This window comes from Pristis pectinata, chromosome 23 (assembly GCF_009764475.1).
Source record: "Pristis pectinata isolate sPriPec2 chromosome 23, sPriPec2.1.pri, whole genome shotgun sequence".
In the NCBI taxonomy this organism is placed as follows: Eukaryota; Metazoa; Chordata; class Chondrichthyes; order Rhinopristiformes; family Pristidae; genus Pristis; species Pristis pectinata.
The window spans coordinates 4,592,501-4,611,624 of record NC_067427.1 but is presented as its reverse complement, the minus strand read 5'-3'; the positions used below and the strand labels follow the sequence as shown (position 1 = coordinate 4,611,624).

General features: G+C 45.4%; 1 protein-coding gene across 4 annotated transcripts in view; it reads right to left on the bottom strand.

Moving 5' to 3' along the window:
• The window catches only part of LOC127582057 (serine/threonine-protein kinase Nek6-like), a 162,990-nt gene that overhangs the window by 55,195 nt on the left and 88,671 nt on the right, over positions 1–19,124 (bottom strand). For all 4 annotated transcript variants that reach the window (XM_052037024.1, XM_052037023.1, XM_052037025.1 and 1 more), the window contains 4 exons: positions 17,937–18,077; positions 12,057–12,119; positions 7,170–7,280; positions 299–407 (listed from right to left, as the gene is read on the bottom strand). In XM_052037024.1, coding sequence (XP_051892984.1) covers positions 299–407; positions 7,170–7,280; positions 12,057–12,119; positions 17,937–18,077 — 424 coding nt within the window. The remainder of the gene's footprint in view (positions 1–298; positions 408–7,169; positions 7,281–12,056; positions 12,120–17,936; positions 18,078–19,124) is intronic.

Sequence of the window (19,124 nt, the reverse complement as noted above, 5' to 3'; positions counted from 1 at the left end):
GCTCTCCTACACACACGCACACACAAACACATTTGCTAACCCCATACACACTCACACAGATACAGCACCCATACACACACACCTCCCTCCTCCCACATGCACACTCTCTCACGCACACACAGACCACTGTACACACACACACACACACACACACACACACACACACACACACACACACACACACAATGCATGGACACAGATCCACACAAACCCCTTCCTCTAATTTATCTCCTGCTACCACCGAGCTGCACTCTGGTCTCCGACGGAGAGCAGTGTTTGTGGCGGGTCTTTGCATTACCTCTGTGCATCACCCTTCGGGAGTGCATGTGTTCAACTGCGCTGCACAGCTGCACAAAATATTTCCATATTGTTCTTTCTGGAATTAGCCGCTTTTGCTTTTTGAAGTACTGTGGAATCAATGAATAAAAGATGAACGCATAAACAATGAGGTTTAGGTTTGGGCGCTGTGACTCCAAAGCAAACGGCATTCAAGCAGCGTTTGCTGAAATGTTGCATAATAAAAAGCATTATTCATACTTGTATTAGCATTTAACTCCTTCCCTCCTGGGTTAAAGTTCACTGCTGTGGCGATTTCAGTGTGAAAACCCATCCCTGAAACTACGCTCCCCAACGTTCCTCATCCAGCAGTTGGGAATAATCAATAAAATCCATCAGCTCTGAAACCAGCACTTGTCTGGGATCTTGCATCTATTAATCCACACCCCCAGGAAAGTCTATCGCAAAGGCAATATTTTTTTCTCTATATCTTAAACAGATTTCTGTCTTGCCAAATGCCAGGAGAAGCTAATAAACATCTTCTTGCTACTTCAATAGTTAAGGTGTTGAATGATTTCTTTAATTACATCTCCTGGACTAAATGCCACTGATAATGCTATCTGTTTGGCTTAATGATGAACAATAGGCATTGAATTGTTACTGCTGATATATTCCGGTGTGATTACAGTCAAGTGTTCACCTTGGTCTTGTCTTTGTGGCCTGTGTCTGATAACTTGTGTCTGAGGCCCTGTATTTGTGGCCTGCGTTAGAGGCCTTGTGTTTGAGACCCTGTGTTCGAGGCCATGTGTTTGTTCTCCTGTGTTTAAGGCCCTGTGTTTGAGGCCCATGGCCGAGGCTCTGTGTTTAAGGGCCTGTCTTTGAGGCGCTGTGTTTGAGGCGCTGTGTTTGAGGCGCTGTGTTTGAGGCGCTGTGTTTGAGGCCCATGGCTGCTCTGTGTTTAAGGTCCTATATTTGAGGCTCTGTATCTGTGGTTTGTGTTTGAACCCCTTATCTGTGGTCCTTGCTTTGTGATCTAGTGGGTGAGATCTGACATTTGTGCCCCTGCGTTTGTGGCTCTTGTGTCCATTTCTCCCTGTAATCTATACAGCCCTGTCAATACGTTCCGATGTCCCTGTGCTTGACTTATTTAATATGGCCAGCAGGAGCTTTTCCAAAATTGATGAAGGATCTCAGAAAACTGACCATCACACCCGGGGCAAGTTTATTCCCAATTTCTGTGGTGTGGGTAACGTGAACCTTCACAGACTCATGGGTAAGTCCCAGCTCAGGAAGCCCAGGGCTCGGAGCTACTGCTGAGGTCTCCTCATCTTGATCCTTGAACCAGCAGTGAAGCTCCCCTCTTTGCTTGTGTTGCACCCTTTTTAAAAATTCTCACCAATGGTCACTTAATAAAATGAATAGCGAAATAGGCCAGGCAGTCTGCGAGTCCCATAAGCATTCAATGTACTGGTGCTACTCACCCAGAGTGCACTGACAACACCTCCTAAACTGGCGACCTCTACCACCAAGAAAGATTGAACAGGTTAGGACTTTATTCCTTGGAGTGTAGAAGAATGAAGGGAGATTTGATAGAGGTTTACAAAATTATGAGGGGTATAGACAGAGTTAATGCAAGTAGGCTCTTTCCACTTAGATTAGGAGAGATAAGTACAAGAGGACATGGCTTTAGGGTGAAAGGGGAAAGGTTTAGGGGGAACATTAGGGGGAACTTCTTCACTCAGAGAGTGGTGGGAGTGTGGAACGAGCTGCCATCTGATGTGGTAAATGCGGGCTCACTCTTAAGTTTTAAGAATAAATTGGATAGATACATGGATGGGAGAGGTCTGGAGGGTTATGGACTGGGTGCAGGTCAATGGGACTAGCGGAATAAAGTTCGGCACAGACTAGAAGGGCTGAATGGCCTGTTTTCTGTGCTATATTGTTCTATGGTTCTATGAAGGGCAAGGGCAGTGGGTTCATGGGAACACCATCTCCTCCAAGTCCCACACCATCCTGACTTGGAAATATGTCACCTGGACCTTCATCATCACTGGGGCTAAATCCTGGAACTCCATCCCCAACAGCCGTGGCTGTTCAAGGCGATGTCTCACCCTCACCTCCAGGGTGTGTTGCCCCTGAAGCCCGTGTCCCGTAAGTGAATAAAAACAATCCCAAAGACGCACATTCAACCATTATTGTGATCAGATTGCGCCGTGTATATTTGGAAACAAATTCACACTTTGCCATTTAACAAAGGTGTTAACCCTTTTATTTTAATGCATTCCTTATTAATATTGTAAAGCACAGCTTCAATTTATTTTTTGAGCTCATGCAGATAATTTACAATGCTAAAATAAGTTAATGGAATATTTATAAATGTCTTACATCCACAAACTGGTTATGTGCATGATTACGGGGAAAAGGCAACTTTGTCCCTATTCTTACACTAATATTTCCTCTTCTTGCACAGGTAATTACGATGCTAATTATTTGTTCAATTGCAAACTGGAGTGGTTTCTTTTTTTTCCCCCTTATTTATCTTTCATCTGCCTGAGTGGGTTCAATACTCACAATGGAATAGTTATTTAAATCAGCTGACATTTAACTAAAAGGGAGCCCAATTTCTCATTTGGTTTCTACACTGATGTCCCATGAGTACTTGCCTGTAATCCTGCATAAATAATTCATTAAAAAGACAATATCATTGAAGGAACTTTGACAAAGCGTTTGTTGTATGCAGTAGTTACTTGATAATGTAGCTATGTTTATTCCAGGGAAATTTTGCTGGATAAGCAAGTCATATTTATTGGAAGGTGTGTTAAACCGTGAAGACTTCTCACCAAGATGCCTTTCCCATCCTTTCAGGACATTACAACATACTTTACAACCAATGAAGTACTCCTGAAGTGTCAGCGGTGCTGTAACACAGCAAACTGCAGCCCATTTGGAAAAAGCAAGATCCCACAAACAGGTATGTGAAACTGGCCACTGTTAAGTTGGTGCATTTCCCTCCACAGTTCCTCCAGCATCTTGTTTGTTGCTCCAGGTTCCAGCATCTGCAGTCTCCTGTGCCTCTCTAAGTTGACCCTAATGTGTAGAGGAGGGGTAGAATTCGGGAACACCTACTGGGAATGTGGGGAGAATTGGTTACTGGGAAAAATGGAATTGCTCTGTGAGCCAGCATACATTTAAAGGGCAGAATAGCCTCTGACTAAATCATAAATAAATATGGTGATAATGGCCAGATAATTTAGTTTAATGCTGTTGGATGAGTGATGTATTGTCAGTATTGGCATTGATTTATTGGTATTTGTATTGGTCTATTATTGTCACAAGTACCGAGATACAGTGAAAAACTTTAGTTCTGCGTGTCACCCAGACAGATCATTCCATACATAAGTACATTGAGGCAGTGGGAAGAAAACGGAATGCAGAATACAGTGTTGCAGTTACAGAGAAAGTGCAGTGCAGGTAGATAAATAAAATGCAAGGGCCATGACGAGGTAGATTGGGAGATCGAGAGTTCATCTTCAGTGTATGAGAGGTCCATTCAAGGGTCTGATAACAGAGGGATAGAAGCTGTCCTTGAGCCTGGTGGTACATGTTCTCAGGCTTTTGTATCTTCTACCCAACTGGAGGGGGGAGAAGAGAGAATGTCCAGGGTGGGAGGGATCCTTGATTATGTTGGCTGTTTTCCTGAGGCAGTGAAAAGTATAGACAGAGTCAGTGGAGGGGAGGTTGGTTTGTGTGAGGGACTGGGCTATGTCGAGATCACCTGCTGTTCACTGAAATGGTGCCCTGGGGTCGTTCTCAACCAGCTGAGGAACCAATCAGTTTAGCACCTGGTCTGAAGAGCCACCCCTCCTACAGTGCGGCACTCTCAGAACCCTGTTAAACATTTCAAACTTAGCCAAAAACATGTGATTATTTTTCCTGGTGGCAGTTAAGGGGCAGTAAGGATTAGACTAAATTTCTTTGTGTAATGTGATGCTAATGTTGTATAGTCTGGCCTATTGTGACAGATGTTGATTCAGGGGGGCTTACTGGACCCCACGGCCAAGAAAGCTCACCAGAGCCTCCACCTCCTCAGGAGGCTAAAGAAATTTGGCATGTCCCCTTTGACACTCACCAATTTTTATTGATGCATCATAGAAAGCAAAGGGACTGGGTAGCCCCCCAGGGAGCCACACATGTGGCATCAATGCTGTTTTTTTTATATAAAAAGGTAACACTAATGAATGATCTGTACAAGAACGTAAAGGCTTGCACTGTTTTATAATTGTATATAGTTTGTCTTTTACTTGTCTTTTATTAAGAATAAAGTTTATTTTGGAATAAAAAAAATCATAGAAAGCATCCTATCTGGATGCATCACGGCTTGGTACGGCAACTGCTTTGCCCAGGACTGCAAGAAACTGCAGAGAGTTGTGGACACAGCCCAGCGCATCACGGAAACCAGCCTCCCCTCCTTGGATTCTGTCTTTACCTCTCACTGCCTCGGTGAAGCAGCCAGCATAATCAAAGACCCCACCCACCTGGGTCATTCTCTCTTCTCCCCTCTCCCATCAGGCAGAAGATACAGGAAACTGAGCACACATACCACCAGGCTCAAAGACAGCTTCTAGCCCATGGTGATATGTCTATTGAACAGTTCCCTTCATACGATGAAATGGACTCTTGACCTCACAATCTACCTTGTTTGACCTTGCCTCTTATTGTCTACCTGCAATGCACTTCCCTGTAACTGTGACACTCTACTCTGCATTCTGTTATTGTTTTTACCTGTACTCCCTCAATGCACTCTGTACAGACTATACAACGTTAGCAATGTAACTGCACTGTGTAATGAATTGATCTGTACGATCGGTTTGTAAGACAAGCTTTTCACTGTACCTCGGTACAAGTGACAATAATAAACCAATTCCAATACCAATACCTGGAATGGGCAGGTTGTTTTATGAGGTAAGGCTGTACAGTCTAGGTTGCTAACGGCCGAAGCTTGGAAGAGTGGGAAAGGGCTTGACCGAGGGATAAAAGGCTGAGAGGTTTGACAGGGTGGATGTGGAAACAACGCTTGTGAAGGAATCCAGAACGAGAGGAGCAGGACGTCAGTCACACATCTCCTCCCCCTCTGGATGCCACCGCACTCTCTGGGCCAATGAGTGAACCAGTTGCTGAACTGTTGGATGCCAGGATATTGGAGTTTTACCAAGCTCATATTTCACCCTAACTCACAAGTCTCATGTAACGGGTGGAATGAAGCCCCTGGGTTTGGGAAATCTTTTTGTTCGTACTCTTGTCTGTGAAACGGAAGGTTGGGGGTTCAAGCACCTCTGGTACAAGACCTTGGCTAGCACAGAGGTTCTGTGCTGTTACATTTTACACTTGACATCGAACGCAGACCCCGCCTCCCCTCTTGTGGATGTGAAAGATTCCAAGGCACTACTTCCGGAGAACGGACAATAGTCACCCTTCAAACTGAGGAGATTTACCAGGATGCTGCCTGGATTGGAGAGCATGTCTTATGAGGATAGGTTGAGTGAGCTAGGGCTTTTCTCTTTGGAGCGAAGGAGAATGAGAGGTGACCTGATAAAGGTGTACAAGATGATAAGAGGCATAGATCGAGTGGACAGTCAGAGACTTTTTCCTAGGACGGATATGGCTAACATGAGGGGACATAATTTTAAGGTGATTGGAAGAAAGTACAGGTAATCAGAGGTATCAGAGTATCAGAGGTAAGGTTTTTACACAGAGAGTGGTGGGTGTGTGGAACACACTGCCAGGGGTGGTGGTAGAGACAGATACATTCGGATATTTAAGAGACTCTTAGATAGCCACATGGATGATGGAAAAATGGAGGGGTATGTAGGAGGGAAGGGTTAGATTGATCTTAGAATAGGCTAAAAGGTCAGCACAACATTGTGGGCCGAAGGGCCAGTACTGTGCTGTAATGTTCTATGTTCTAAACAACAGCATTAATTCAGATCGTCAGCTGATTATCACATTGTGGGATCTCGCCGTGACCAACGTTGGCCTTGTTTTCAACTGGCTTCATTGGCTACAAAGGACTCCGGGAGAACCTGAAGCTCTGAAAGGCGCTACAGAAACGTACATCTTCATTGAAGATTCCAATCACCCTGCAGTGATACAGAAGCCTGAAAGCACGTACGACCGGGCTCAAGGACAGCTTCTGTCCCACTATTGAACGGTCCCCTAGTACAATAAGATGGACTCTTGAACATCACAATCTATCTTGTTATGGCCTTGCATCTTATTGTCTGCACTTTTTCTGCAACTGGAACACTTTATTCACTGTTATTGTTTTGTACCACCTCAATGCACTGATGTGATGAAATGATCTGTATGGATGGCATGCAAAAACTTTTTTCACTGTACCTCGGTACATGTGACAATAATAAACCAATTTACCTGTCTACCAGTCGATGCCTGTATTTCAGATTTCTGGCATTCTTAACCTCATTCTCCCTACATGTGGAAGTGTGAACCACGTTCATCCACATTTTAACTAATCCGAGATCCCTAGGTTACCCGTCACTGTCCAATGTACGTCACTGCTTCTCCACAGCCCAATGTGATTGGTCAGTAGACTGCGCATTTCAAAAGCAGCATTCATGGCTGGGGAGGTGGAAGTTAGAAAATCTATTGCAAATGCAAAGTTTTATCAATGTAACAAAATTTAAAAAGCTAATTCTTAACTCGGCCTGCAAGGGTTTTTTTTCCCTGATCTTTATTGGCAAAACCTTGAAAAGCCAAACCTCTTTCATCAGTAAATGATAAACCGAGTGACTGGGTCACAGCCCTTGTCCATCTGGTTGAGTTGCCTCAGGGGTGATTCTGAGTCTTGACTTAGAAAGAGATCTTTCTCTCCTTACCTTAATCATCTGCGAGAGATCGCCTGCATCTGCCAGTTCCAGAGCAATATTCAGCTCATTGTCCTCAATGAAGGAGTCCAAGTACTTAATTATGTTGGGGTGATTCAATTGCTGTAGAATAAATGGGAAGAAGTAAATGGGAATTCAGTGCTAATGATCCCGACTTCTCTCTCCAATTAATATTATTTTTTATGGCATTGATTCAATGTTTGAGAAAACATCTCTTGGAATCCATTACCCAAACAACAGCAGGTGTCATTAGCTTTTTCTTGCCTTACGCACAGAATTATTAACTAAGGGTGTGGCTCATTAAAAGGTATCTTTAGCATGAAAAGATCGGCTACATTTAAAGAACAAGTATCACATCAGTAAGTCCTTTTAAAAGGTGAATTAATTTCACAGGACTGTTTGTGATTGTAATCTCTCCAATAGGAGTCTGTTAATGCAAAATGCCTCTGTGGAAGATCTATAACCCAACACAGCTCGATATCCAAAGCCAGAACAGCTTCTGCATTGTCCATCTATTCCATTTTCACAGTTCCTTCGCCTCTGTTGTACTTGCTCCGATGGTGAGACTTTCCGCACAGGTGCCTTTGAAATGTCTTCCATCTTCCTGACCTGTGGCTCCCCCTCCACCAGACCCCTCACCAAGCATCTGCTCCCAGCACCCGGACAGGGCAAAGGCAGAGTTTCTCTGGTTAGTATTGTAACAGAGGATAAAGGAACTGTCCCTCATCTAACTCGGGATGTTACCGGGACTGGAGGGCTTGAGTTATAAGGAGGGACTGGATAGGCTGGGACTGGAGCAAAGGAGGGGGTGACGTGATGGAGGTTTATAAAATCATGAGGGGCACAGGTAAGGTGGATAGTCGCAGCCTTTTTCCCAGGGTAGGGGAGCCTAAAACTAGAGGGCACGGGTTTAAGGTGAGAGGGGAAAGATTGAAAGGGGACCTGAGGGACAAGTTTTTCACACAGGGGGTGGTGAGTGTACGGAACGAGCTGTCAGAGGAAGCTGTAGAGGCAGGTACAGTTACAATGTTTAAAGGGCATTTAGACAGCACGTGACAGCAAGAAACTGCAGAGAGTTGTGAACACAGTTCAGCACGTCACGGAAACCAGCCTCCCCTCCATGGACTCTGTCTACACCTCTCGTTGCCTCGGTGAAGCAGCCAGCGTAGTCAAAGACCCCACCCACCCGGGTCATTCTCTCTTCTCTCCTCTTCCATTAGGTAGGAGATACAGGAGCCTGAGGGCATGTACCACCAGGCTCAAGGACAGCTTCTACCCCACTGTGATAAGACTATTAGACAGTTCCCTTATACGATAAGATGGACTCCTGACCTCACAATCTACCTTGTTATGACCTTGCACCTTATTGTCTACCTGCACTGCACTTTCCCTGTAGCTGTGACACTTTACTCTGTATTCTGTTATTGTTTTTACCCTGAACTACCTCAATGCACTGTGTAATGAATTGACCTGTGCAATCGGTATGCAAGACAAGCTTTTCACTGTATCTCGATACAAGTGACAATAATAAACCAATTCCAATACCAACGTGGATAGGAAAGGTTTAAAAGGATGTGGGGCAAATGTGAGCAAATGGGACTAGCTTAAGTAGACACATTGGTCAGCATGGACAGGTTGGGCCGAAGGGCCTGTTTCTGTGCTGTACAATGCTATTACTATGTGACTGATTGCAAAGTATCTAGAGCTTTGCTGGCAGTAATAACCAAACCATTGTGTCCCAAGTCACAGGCAGCTCAATGAGTTTGATGTTCACAAACTTGATAACAGTACTTCTGATTGAAAGTGACCGTGGTTAACTTGTTATGTAAAAAGCAGGGATGTTGAAAACATTTCTTCAGAACCTCAGATCTGACAGCAGATGGCTCTTGGCAAACAGACAGTTTATTTAGAAGACAAACTTCAGAAGTTACAAGCCATGGATTCCGAGAACAACATTCCTTTTATATCGCTTCAGTCGATGAATTAAAATTAAACTCAGACGGCCTTGATTTCTTACAGATTTTGGCCGCATTTCTTTTGGGCAGTACATTGTTCCTGGGCCAGTGAGTGGTGAGCTCTCTCGTGACTGTAGGCTGCTATAACCCACAGGTATATCAGAGCAGAACCTGCCAAAAGTGGCTCAGCTCCTGATAGCCTCAGTCCTTCCGACCATTGGGAATGCATTGGGACGCTCTCCACTTGCCTGGGGGAGTGGCGCGTAGGAAAGGCAGCCCGCTTGATCGGCACTCCATCTTGTACCCGCAACACTCACTCCCTTTACCACAATGGTGCACAGTGGCTGCACCTACAAATTACACTGCAGTTACTCACCCAGGCTACTCCGACAGCACCTCCCAGACCCACGACTTCTACCGTCATTCTGTAGACTCCTCTCCAAGTCACAGACTATCCGGACCTTGAATTATTTCCCCACTTCTTCATTGTCACTGGGTCTAAATACTGGACATTTCGTTTACTCTCTAATTCTAAAGGCAACACTTCCATCAGTGCAATGCTCTCAAAGTACTGCAATGAGAGTTTGAATCAATGCAATAGGAATTAAGCTCACTACTAGCCCACTGGCAAGTGTTATTCACTGAGCTGCTGCCTCACAGCCCCAGAGAGCTGGGTTTAATCCAGAAAATACAGGTATGAATTCAATAAACGGGGTGGTTTCAATAAATGAGCCAACAAAACCATTGGCATTGTGGTTAGCACAGACATAGTGGGCTGAAGGGCCTGTTCCCATACTGTACTGTGTTCTGTCTATGTTTTGTGTGAGAAAACCCAGTCAGTTTACTAACATCTATCAAGGACAACAGCCGGTTTATCACTGATACTTCACGGGGCGGGGGTTCTTGCTCCAGTGCTTTCTGTTGTTAGTCTCGGTCGGTTACTTTGGGCAGGTCATGTCATTCACCAGCCTGACCCCAAACTGAGCTCTGAGCTCTGTTACAGGAAGGGATTACCAGGCAGACAGTGGGAAAGATTTGGAGGTGCTGGATCCTGATGTCAGGGTTTCGACCCAAAACGTCGACAATTCCTCTCCCCCCACAGACGCTGCTCGGTCCGCTGAGTTCCTCCGGCAGATTGTTTGTTGCTTAAGATTCCAACATCCGCAGTCTTGTGTGTGTTGGTATTGGTTTATTATTGTCGCTGGTACTGAGGTACAGTGAGAAACTTGTCTTGCATACCGTTCGTACAGGTCAATTCATTGCACAGTGCAGTTACATTGAGTTAGTACAGAGTGCATTGAGGTAGTACAGGTAAAAACAGTAACAGTACAGAGTAAAGTGTCACAGCAACAGAGGAAGTGCAGTGCAGGTAGACAATAAGGTGCAAGGTCACAAGGTAGATCATGAGGTCAGAGTCCATCTCATCGTATAAGGGAACTGTCTAATAGTCTTATCACAGTGGGGTAGAAGCTGTCCTTGAGCCTGGTGGTACGTGCCCTCAGGCTCCTGTATCTCCTACCTAATGGAAGAGGAGAGAAGAGAGAATGACCCGGGTGGGTGGGGTCTTTGATTATGCTGGCTGCTACACCAAGGCAGCGAGATGTAAAGACAGAATCCATGGAGGGGAGGCTGGTTTCCGTGACGCACTTGGCTGTGTCCACAACTCTCTGCAGTTTCTTGAGGTCCTGGGCAGAGCAGTTGCCATACCAAGCAGTGATGCGTCCAGGTAGGATGCTTTCTATGGTGCATCGATAAAAGTTTGCTGGAATCTGGAACAACAAACAGAACTCAGAGGGTTGAGCAGCATCTGTGGAGGCAAAAGGTGTAGGTTGATGCATTGGGTTCGATGTTTGTGTTTGAAGCCTCCTTGAGGAAATGCAACTCTTCCCACTGACTCCTGGGAATCCCTAACGCATGAGCTCTCGGGAACATTCTGGATGGTAGTAGGAACAAGTCCGTGGATCGGGAGCGTGCAAGGGCCCTGCGTAAGGGGTGGAAGGAATGGACCACCTCACAAGCCGCCCACCCACCTCCTGCCCTATCCGTGGAAGAGTCTGGGGTTCCCACATTCACCTCATTAGTCACCTCAGAACCAACAATTCATTCTCGGTCTCGAGGGATGGCCTTCAATGAAGAGAAGCACCGGGTACAAGTCCCAGCCTGCAGCCTTCAACAGCAAACTCAAGGCTGATCTGCCAGTGTTGGTCCCAAAGTGTCCCAGGTGTCTATCGAAGTACGCAGCATGTTCTGGACGAGCAGGGAACTGCCTAATGCTTATCTCTCGCCCAATCTAAGTAAAACTAATCTTCTTGGCTGCACAGTGGTGTAGCTGGTAGGACCGCTGCCTCACAGTTCCACTGACCTTGGTTTGATCCTGACCAGCGGTGCTGTCTGTATGGAGTTTGCACATTCTCCCTGTCACCCCAAGGGTTTCCCCCAAGTGTTCTGGTTTCTTCCCACATCTTAAAGATTAATTGGCCGTTATAAATATCCCTGAGTGTGCAGGTGAGGGGTAGAATCCGGGGAGAGTTGATGGGAATGTGGGGAGAATAAATAAGGCATTAGTGTAAATGGGGAGCACAGAGTCCACAGATGGGTGCCAATGGGTGCTTTTTAGCATAGACTCGATGGGCCGAAGGGCCTGTTTCCATGCCGTGCAACCTAATCGTCTAGTTGTTTGCATATCGTCCTTTGTGGCGACAGTGTTCAAATTGGCCGCCGGCTCATCGACATTACTCAAGTGAATCGACTTCAAAAGTATTTCACAGGCCGTAAGGTGGGATTGGGGGTCATGAATGGTGATAACATGGTTCAAGTCTTTCTTCCGTTGATCTCCAGTGCTTGGCAGTAGTATTTTGGCGAGGCCAAAGATTAACACTGCACAAGGATACCTGATAACAATTCCAGAGTCTTATTGTTTTACCTTTAGAAGGTCGATCTCGTTGATGCAGTCTTGTCTTGCCTTGGCGTCCATCATTTCAAATACCTAAAGGAGACAATAGCAAGAGGCAGACAGATAAACTTATGGAAGTAGCTAACAGCCAGGTGTAACAGCAGAGTGTAGGAGCTGGGAGGTTATAGTGTAGTTGTACAAAACATTGGTGAGGCCGCACCTGGAGAATTCTGCACAGTTCTGGTTGCCCTGTTATAGGAAAGATGTTAATAAGCTGCAAAGAGTTCAAAGAAGATTTACGAGAATGTTGCTGGGACTCGAGGGCCTGAGTTTATAGGGAGAGGTTGGGCAGGCTAGGACTTTATTCATTGGAGGGTAGAAGACTGAGGGGCGACCTTATAGAGGTGCATAAAATCATGAGGGGCATAGATAGGGTGAATGCACTCAGTCTTTTTCCCAGGAAAAGGGAATCAAAAACTAGAGGACATAGGTTTAAGGTGAGATTTAAAAGGGACCTGAGGAGCAACTTCTTCACACCGAGGGTGGTGGGTATATGGAATGAACTGCTCGAGGAAGGTACAATAACAACACTTAAAAGACACTTGGACAGATACTTGCACGGAGAGGTTTAGAGGGATATGGGCCAAACACAGGCAAATGAGACTAGCTTAGATGGGCATCATGGTCAGCATGGATGAGTTGGTCTGAAGGGCCTGTTTCTATTCTGTGTGACTTCTCTGGCTCTCTGATTCTATAAGAGCAGTTATTGTGAATCCAGATAACCACTTCTCCCTCTAATAAGACACTCTATTTGGTTTTGAAACACTGTGATTGGTCAGTGCGTTAAACGTAGTTATGTACAATTTAAAATGGTGTCTTTATTATGGCATTTTCGGAGTAAGTGGTAGGGCATTTGGGACTGAGATGAGAAGAAATTTCTTCACACAAAGAGGGGTGAACCTTTGGAGTTTTCTTCTCCAGAGAACTGTGGAAGCTCAGTCGCGGTGTTCATTCAAACCAGCAAGAGTTAAAACTCTGAATATCAGGGGAATCGAGCATAGGGATAGTCCTGGAAAATGGTGCTGGGTTCGAAAATCAGCCAAAGTCTTGATGACTGGCGGGGTAGGCTCGAGGGGCCAAATGGCCTACTCCTGCCCTTATTTCTTAGATTCGTATGACATGCAGAAGCAAGCTTGTGGCAATGTAGGCATATGTTTAGGGTGCTTGGAATATCACAGAAAAGGTTTCTTTTAATTTAAAAATTAATTTGAAGTGAAAGGCAACAATAATTCATCCACAAGACGTTTATTTGATAGGGCTGGGGAGTTTGTTGAGCAATAGTATGCTATTAAAACTCAGTCACTCCTCACGTAACAAAGCATTAGATTCTCAGGATATTTTACATGATTGAAATTGATTTAGTTCAGTTTGAAACCCAGGTCTTAAATCTGAATACGCAAAGATGTGAGACGTGAGTTGGCTACGGGAGAGTGGAAAATTTTACGTCAACAATATGATGGTAAACCAACAATTGCTTATGGTTAGAGAATTGATACAGTACGTTGTTTACAAGTAAGCAGAGAGTTGTGGACACAGTCCAGCACATCACAGAAACCAGCCTCCCCTCCGTGGACTCTGTCTATACCTCTCGCTGCCCTGGCGAAGCAGCCAACATAATCAAAGACCCTACCCACCCCAGACATTCTCTCTTCTCCCCTCCCCCATCAGGCAGAAGATACAGGACCCTGAGGGCACATGCCACCAAGTTCAAGGACAGCTTCTATCCCACGGTGATAAGACGATTGAACGGTTCCCTTATACGATGAGATGGACTCTTGACCTCACAATCTACCTTGTTATGACCTTGCACCTTATTGTCTAGCTGCAATGCACTTCCTCTGTAGCTGTGACACTTTATTCTGCATTCTGTTATTGTTTTCCCTTGTACTACCTCAAAGCACTGTGTAATGAATTGATCTGCACGATCAGTATGCAAGACAAGTTTTTCACTGTACCTCGGTACAAGAGACAATAGTAAACCAATTCCAATAACATATATCCCTTTAAGACAAAAAAAGCACAAGGAAAGTAATCTAGCCCACGCTATGAAGTAAAGCTAACAATAGTGTTTGATCAAAGGAAAAAACTTACAATGTGTCCAAAAGAAATGTTAAACTGGGGGACTGGGAAAAATTCAGAGTCTGTGTAAAGGAGGATGAAGGGGCTTACAAGGAAGGAGAGAGTAAATGGACGAGCAGGGCAGTGAGAAATACAAAAACAAATCATAATCCTTTCTATAAACGTGAAAAAGACCAGGGAAAGTTAGTACAGGACTCTTGCAAACTAAGACAGGAGAAATTATGTAGGGAGAATAAGGAAATGGCATAGCAATTCAACAAGGATCTTGTGTTAGTTTTAACAGAAAGTCTCCTGGAAATAGCAGAGGTCTAGAGTAAATGAGGGCTCGAAGAAACTAGCATTGGGGAACAACTAGCTTTGGAGATATTAACGTAGCTGGGAGGTGATAGATCCCCAGGAGGCACAAGAGACTGCGGATACTGGAAATCTAGGGCAACACACACAATGCTGGAGGAACTCAGCGGGTCAGGCAGCATCTGTGGAGGGAGGTGGACAGTTGACGTGTTGGGTCGAGACCCTTCATCAGGACTGGAGAGAAAGAGGGGGAGATAGAAAAAAAGATCGGGGGAAGGGGTGGAGCAAAAGCTGGCGGGTGAGGGGTGGATCCAGGTGAGGGGGCTGATAGGCAGTTGGGGGGGTGGGGGAGAGTCGGAACGATGTCAGAAGCTGGGAGGTGAAATGTGGAAGCGACAAGGGCTGAAAAGGAGGAATCGGATAGGGGAGGACAGTGGACCATGGAATAAAGGGAAGGGGGTGGGGAGGGGAACTGGTAGGAGGGATGTGTGGGTGACGGGCAGAAGAAGAAGGCGGGGATAGGTCCCCATGACCTGATGACTCTATGACTTTGAAGGAGGTGACTGTGGACATGGTGGATAAACTGGACATTGCTTTCCAAAATTCAGTGGTTTCCATTGAACCTAGAAGGGTTCCCATGGACTGGAGCACATCTAAAACATGAGGCAGAAAGAAGGCAGGGAAGTAAAGATCTGTTAGCCTGACATCAGTAGTAAGGCAAGTGCTAAAATATGTCATTAAACAAGTGGTAAAAGGTCACTTGGAAAATAATAATAGATTTGGGCAGTCAACATGGAATTCTGAAAAGGAAAATCATGTTTGATACATCTTTTAGAATTCTATGAGGTTACAAATAGCAGAATAGATGAGGGCAAACCTGTGGATGCGGTGTGTTTGCAATTCCAGAAGACCATTGATAAGGAGCCTTTGAAGAGATAATTATACAAATTGAGGGTTATTCTGACATTGGTTGATCGACTGGAAACAGAGAGTAGAAATAAGCAGGTCATTTCTGGCCTGGGAGGCTGTGACCGCAGGAGTCGGTGCAGATGTTCCCAATTCATACCAAGGATTTGGATCAAGTGTAATATATCCAATGGGATATATTACCATTGATTCAACGGGACCCCACCAAAGCATATCTTCCTCTCCCCGCCCCTTTCTGTCTTTTGCAGGGACCGGTCTCTCCATGACTCCCTAGTTCACTCCCTCCACCCATCCTGCTCCCACTCCAGGTACTTTCCACTGCCCCCGCCATAGGTGCAACACCTGCCCCTACACCACCTCCATCCAGGGACCCAAACAGTCCTTTCAGGTGAGACAGAGATTCACCTGCACCTCCCTTAATATCATCGACTGCATTCGGTGCTCCAAGTGTGGCCTCCTCTACATTGCTGAGACCAAACGCAGACTAGGTGACCATCCTGTAGAACACCTGCACTCCGTCCGTAACCGCGATCTGCATCTCCCCATTGCCAGTCACTTCAACTCCCCCTCCCACTCCATCACTGATATGTCAGTCCTCGGCCTCCTCCACTGCCGGGAGAAATCCAAGCGCAAACTGGAGGAACAGCGCCTCATTTTCTGTCTTGGAACCTTGCAGCCTAACGGCGTGAACATTGAATTCTCCCACTTTAAGTAATTCCCACACCCCTTCCCCACACCCCCGCTCAACCAGGCCTCTTCTTTTCTTCCCTTTCCTAGCCTCTCTCTCTTTTTTTACCCCCGTTTTTTCTCTCCGTACCTTTGCCCCATCACCCGGTGGATCTGCTCTCCCCTCGTCCCCCACACCTGCCCATCACCATCTCTTACCTGCATCTACCTATTACCACCCTGTGCCCACCCCACCTCCCCTCTTTTGTCTCCCTATCACTGCTCTGCATTTCCCTCCTATATATTGGGCTTCCCCTTTTTCTATCTTTAGTCCTGAAGAAGGGTCCTGACCCGAAACGTTGACTGCCTGCTTTTCTCCACGGATGCTGCCTGGCCTGCTGTGTTCCTCCAGCATCATCGTGTTTTTCATCTAGATTCCAGCATCTGCAGTCCTTTGTTTCTCTCCCCTCCATTAACTCTGTCTCCATTTCCTGCTGCCTCACAAAAGCAGCCAACAAAATCAAGGATCCCACCCACCCCGGACATTCTCTCTTCTCCCCTCTCCCATCGGGCAGAAGATACAAAAGCTTGAAGGCACGTATGACCAGGCCCAAGGATAGTTTCTATCCCTCTGTCATCAGACTCTTGAACGGACCTCTCACACGCTAAAGATGAACTCTTGATCTCCCAGTCTACCTCATCGTGAACCTTGCACCTTATTGTCTGCCTGCACTGCACTTTCTCTGTAACTGTGACACTACATTCTGCATTCTGTTTCTTTTTACTACCTCGATGTACTTATGTATGGAATAATCTGTCTGGATGGCACGCAAACAAAAGCTTTTCACTATATCTCAGTACATGTGACAATAATAAACTAACATCAATACCAATACTAAATATTAAGGAAATGTAGGAAACTAGTGTTTATTGTAAGATATGCCAAGATCATACTGAATGGTGGTGCAGCGAGCATGAGGAACCTATTCCTGGTTCCGCTTCCAATGTTCGTCACTGACCGAGGATGTATTTCTGGGCAACGCATGCAAGTGGGAATCTTTCTTGTTTATGGAATTATCACTGGATGATGTTTGAACCCATGTGGGAATATTTAATAAGACAGTAAACAAGCATTTGACGATATTTCAAAGCTGTTAAGAAACATTGAACATAGAACACTACAGCACAGTACAGGCCCTTCGGCCCACAATCTTGTGCCAACATTTTATCCTGCTCTAAGATCTATCTAATCCTTCCCTCCCACATAGCTCCCCATTCCTCTATCATTCCCGTGTCTCTCTAAGAGATATGTTAAGTATGGATTGGGACAATCACTTATAATGACAGAAGCTGAAATATCATAACTTTAACATTTTCTAAAAATAATTTAAAGAGATTGATTTGAAAGACCGTTGTTGGATTTGACTGTTTTAAGTAGTTTTTTAACATGTGTAGTGTTTAATACACCTCAAGTGGCTGCATAAGGAACGGCCGCTTCCTAGTTTATCGGTTTGTCCATCAGGTGACTACGTGTTTTCTCGTTGGTTGGTTTTGCCACAGGTATCTAATAGGTTTCCTGATTGGACTATTGTTAGCTAAGGAGTACCTCTTATCTCAGGTACAAAAGGTGTCATTTTTTTGTTAATCTGTCTCTTGTTCTCTTCCCCACCTGCCCCTAGCTCAACTTTAGTTCCTTTGTCTCGGTTCATCTCCTAGTAGTAAAGCCAGTGCCATGTGCTCTGTGATGGTTTCTTTGTTTTAAACTTTTCCAATAAAACTTTGTGAAGCACCAAATTGTTTTCAACTCATTCTTGGACTCCTGAAAGAACCTGCGGATTCGAAAATAACCAGATCTGGCACCGTGTATATCTGAGATTCACTTACCTGGACTTTCTTCAATGCCACTGCCTTTCCATTGTGAAGGTAAATTGCCCGATAGACTTCACTGAACTGGCCCCTGCCGATCTTCTTCTCGATACGGAAGTCTGCCAATCGACTGCGATAAGTGTACGTGGGTGAATGTCGCTGTTCCAGAAAAGAAAAGATTTGTAAGATAAGATAAGATCTTTATTAGTCACATGTACATCGAAACACACAGTGAAATGTATCTTTTGCGTAGAGTGTTCTGGGGGCAGCCTGCAAGTGTCACCATGCTTCCGGTGCCAACATAGCATGCCCACAACTTCCTAACCCGTACGTCTTTGGAATGTGGGAGGAAACCGGAGCGCCCCGAGGAAACACACGCAGACATGGGGAGAACGTACAAACTCCTTGCAGACAGCAGCTGGAATTGAACCCGGGTCGCTGGCGCTGTAATAACGTTATGCTAACAGCTACACTACCGTGTTTGATCACCTATGAAGGTGGGAGAGAGGGGAGCAACCTCGCTCTCAAATTGGGCACTTGCGTGTCTTGTCGAAATTAGGTAAATCTTTAAACTTCAGTGGGGCCCACCGTACAACTCAGTGAGTAACGAACAATCTACTGGAGGAACTCAGTGGGTCGAGAAGGTTCTGTGGGGGAGGGGAAGGGAATTGTTGACGTTTCGGGTCAAAACCCTGCATTCCTTGGAATGTAGGAGACTGAAGAGTGACCTTATAGAGGTGTATGAAATCATGAGGGGCATAGATACGGTGAATGCGCCCAGTCTTTTTCCCAGAGAAGGGGAACTAAAAACTAGAGGGCATGAGTTTAAAGTGAGGGGTGAAAGATTTAAAAAGGACCTGAGGAGCAACTTCTTCACACAGAGGGTGGTGCATAGATGGAACGAGCTGCCAGAGGAAGTGGTTGAGGCAGGTAAAATAACAGTCTTTAAGAGACATTTGGATAAGTACATGGATAGGAGGGGTTTAGAGGAATAGGGGCGAAACACGGGCAAATGGGACTAGCTTGGAGGACACCATGGTCAGCATGGACGAGTTGGGCCGAAGGGCCTGTTTCCATGCTGTATTGTTTCTCTCTCTTTAATCTCCCTCTACATACACCTCCTACAGACAGATCAGCTGCGGTTAACCTCCCTCTTTCACTCAGCACCACTCTCACTAGATCTCTGTCCTATCACAACCATTTCCT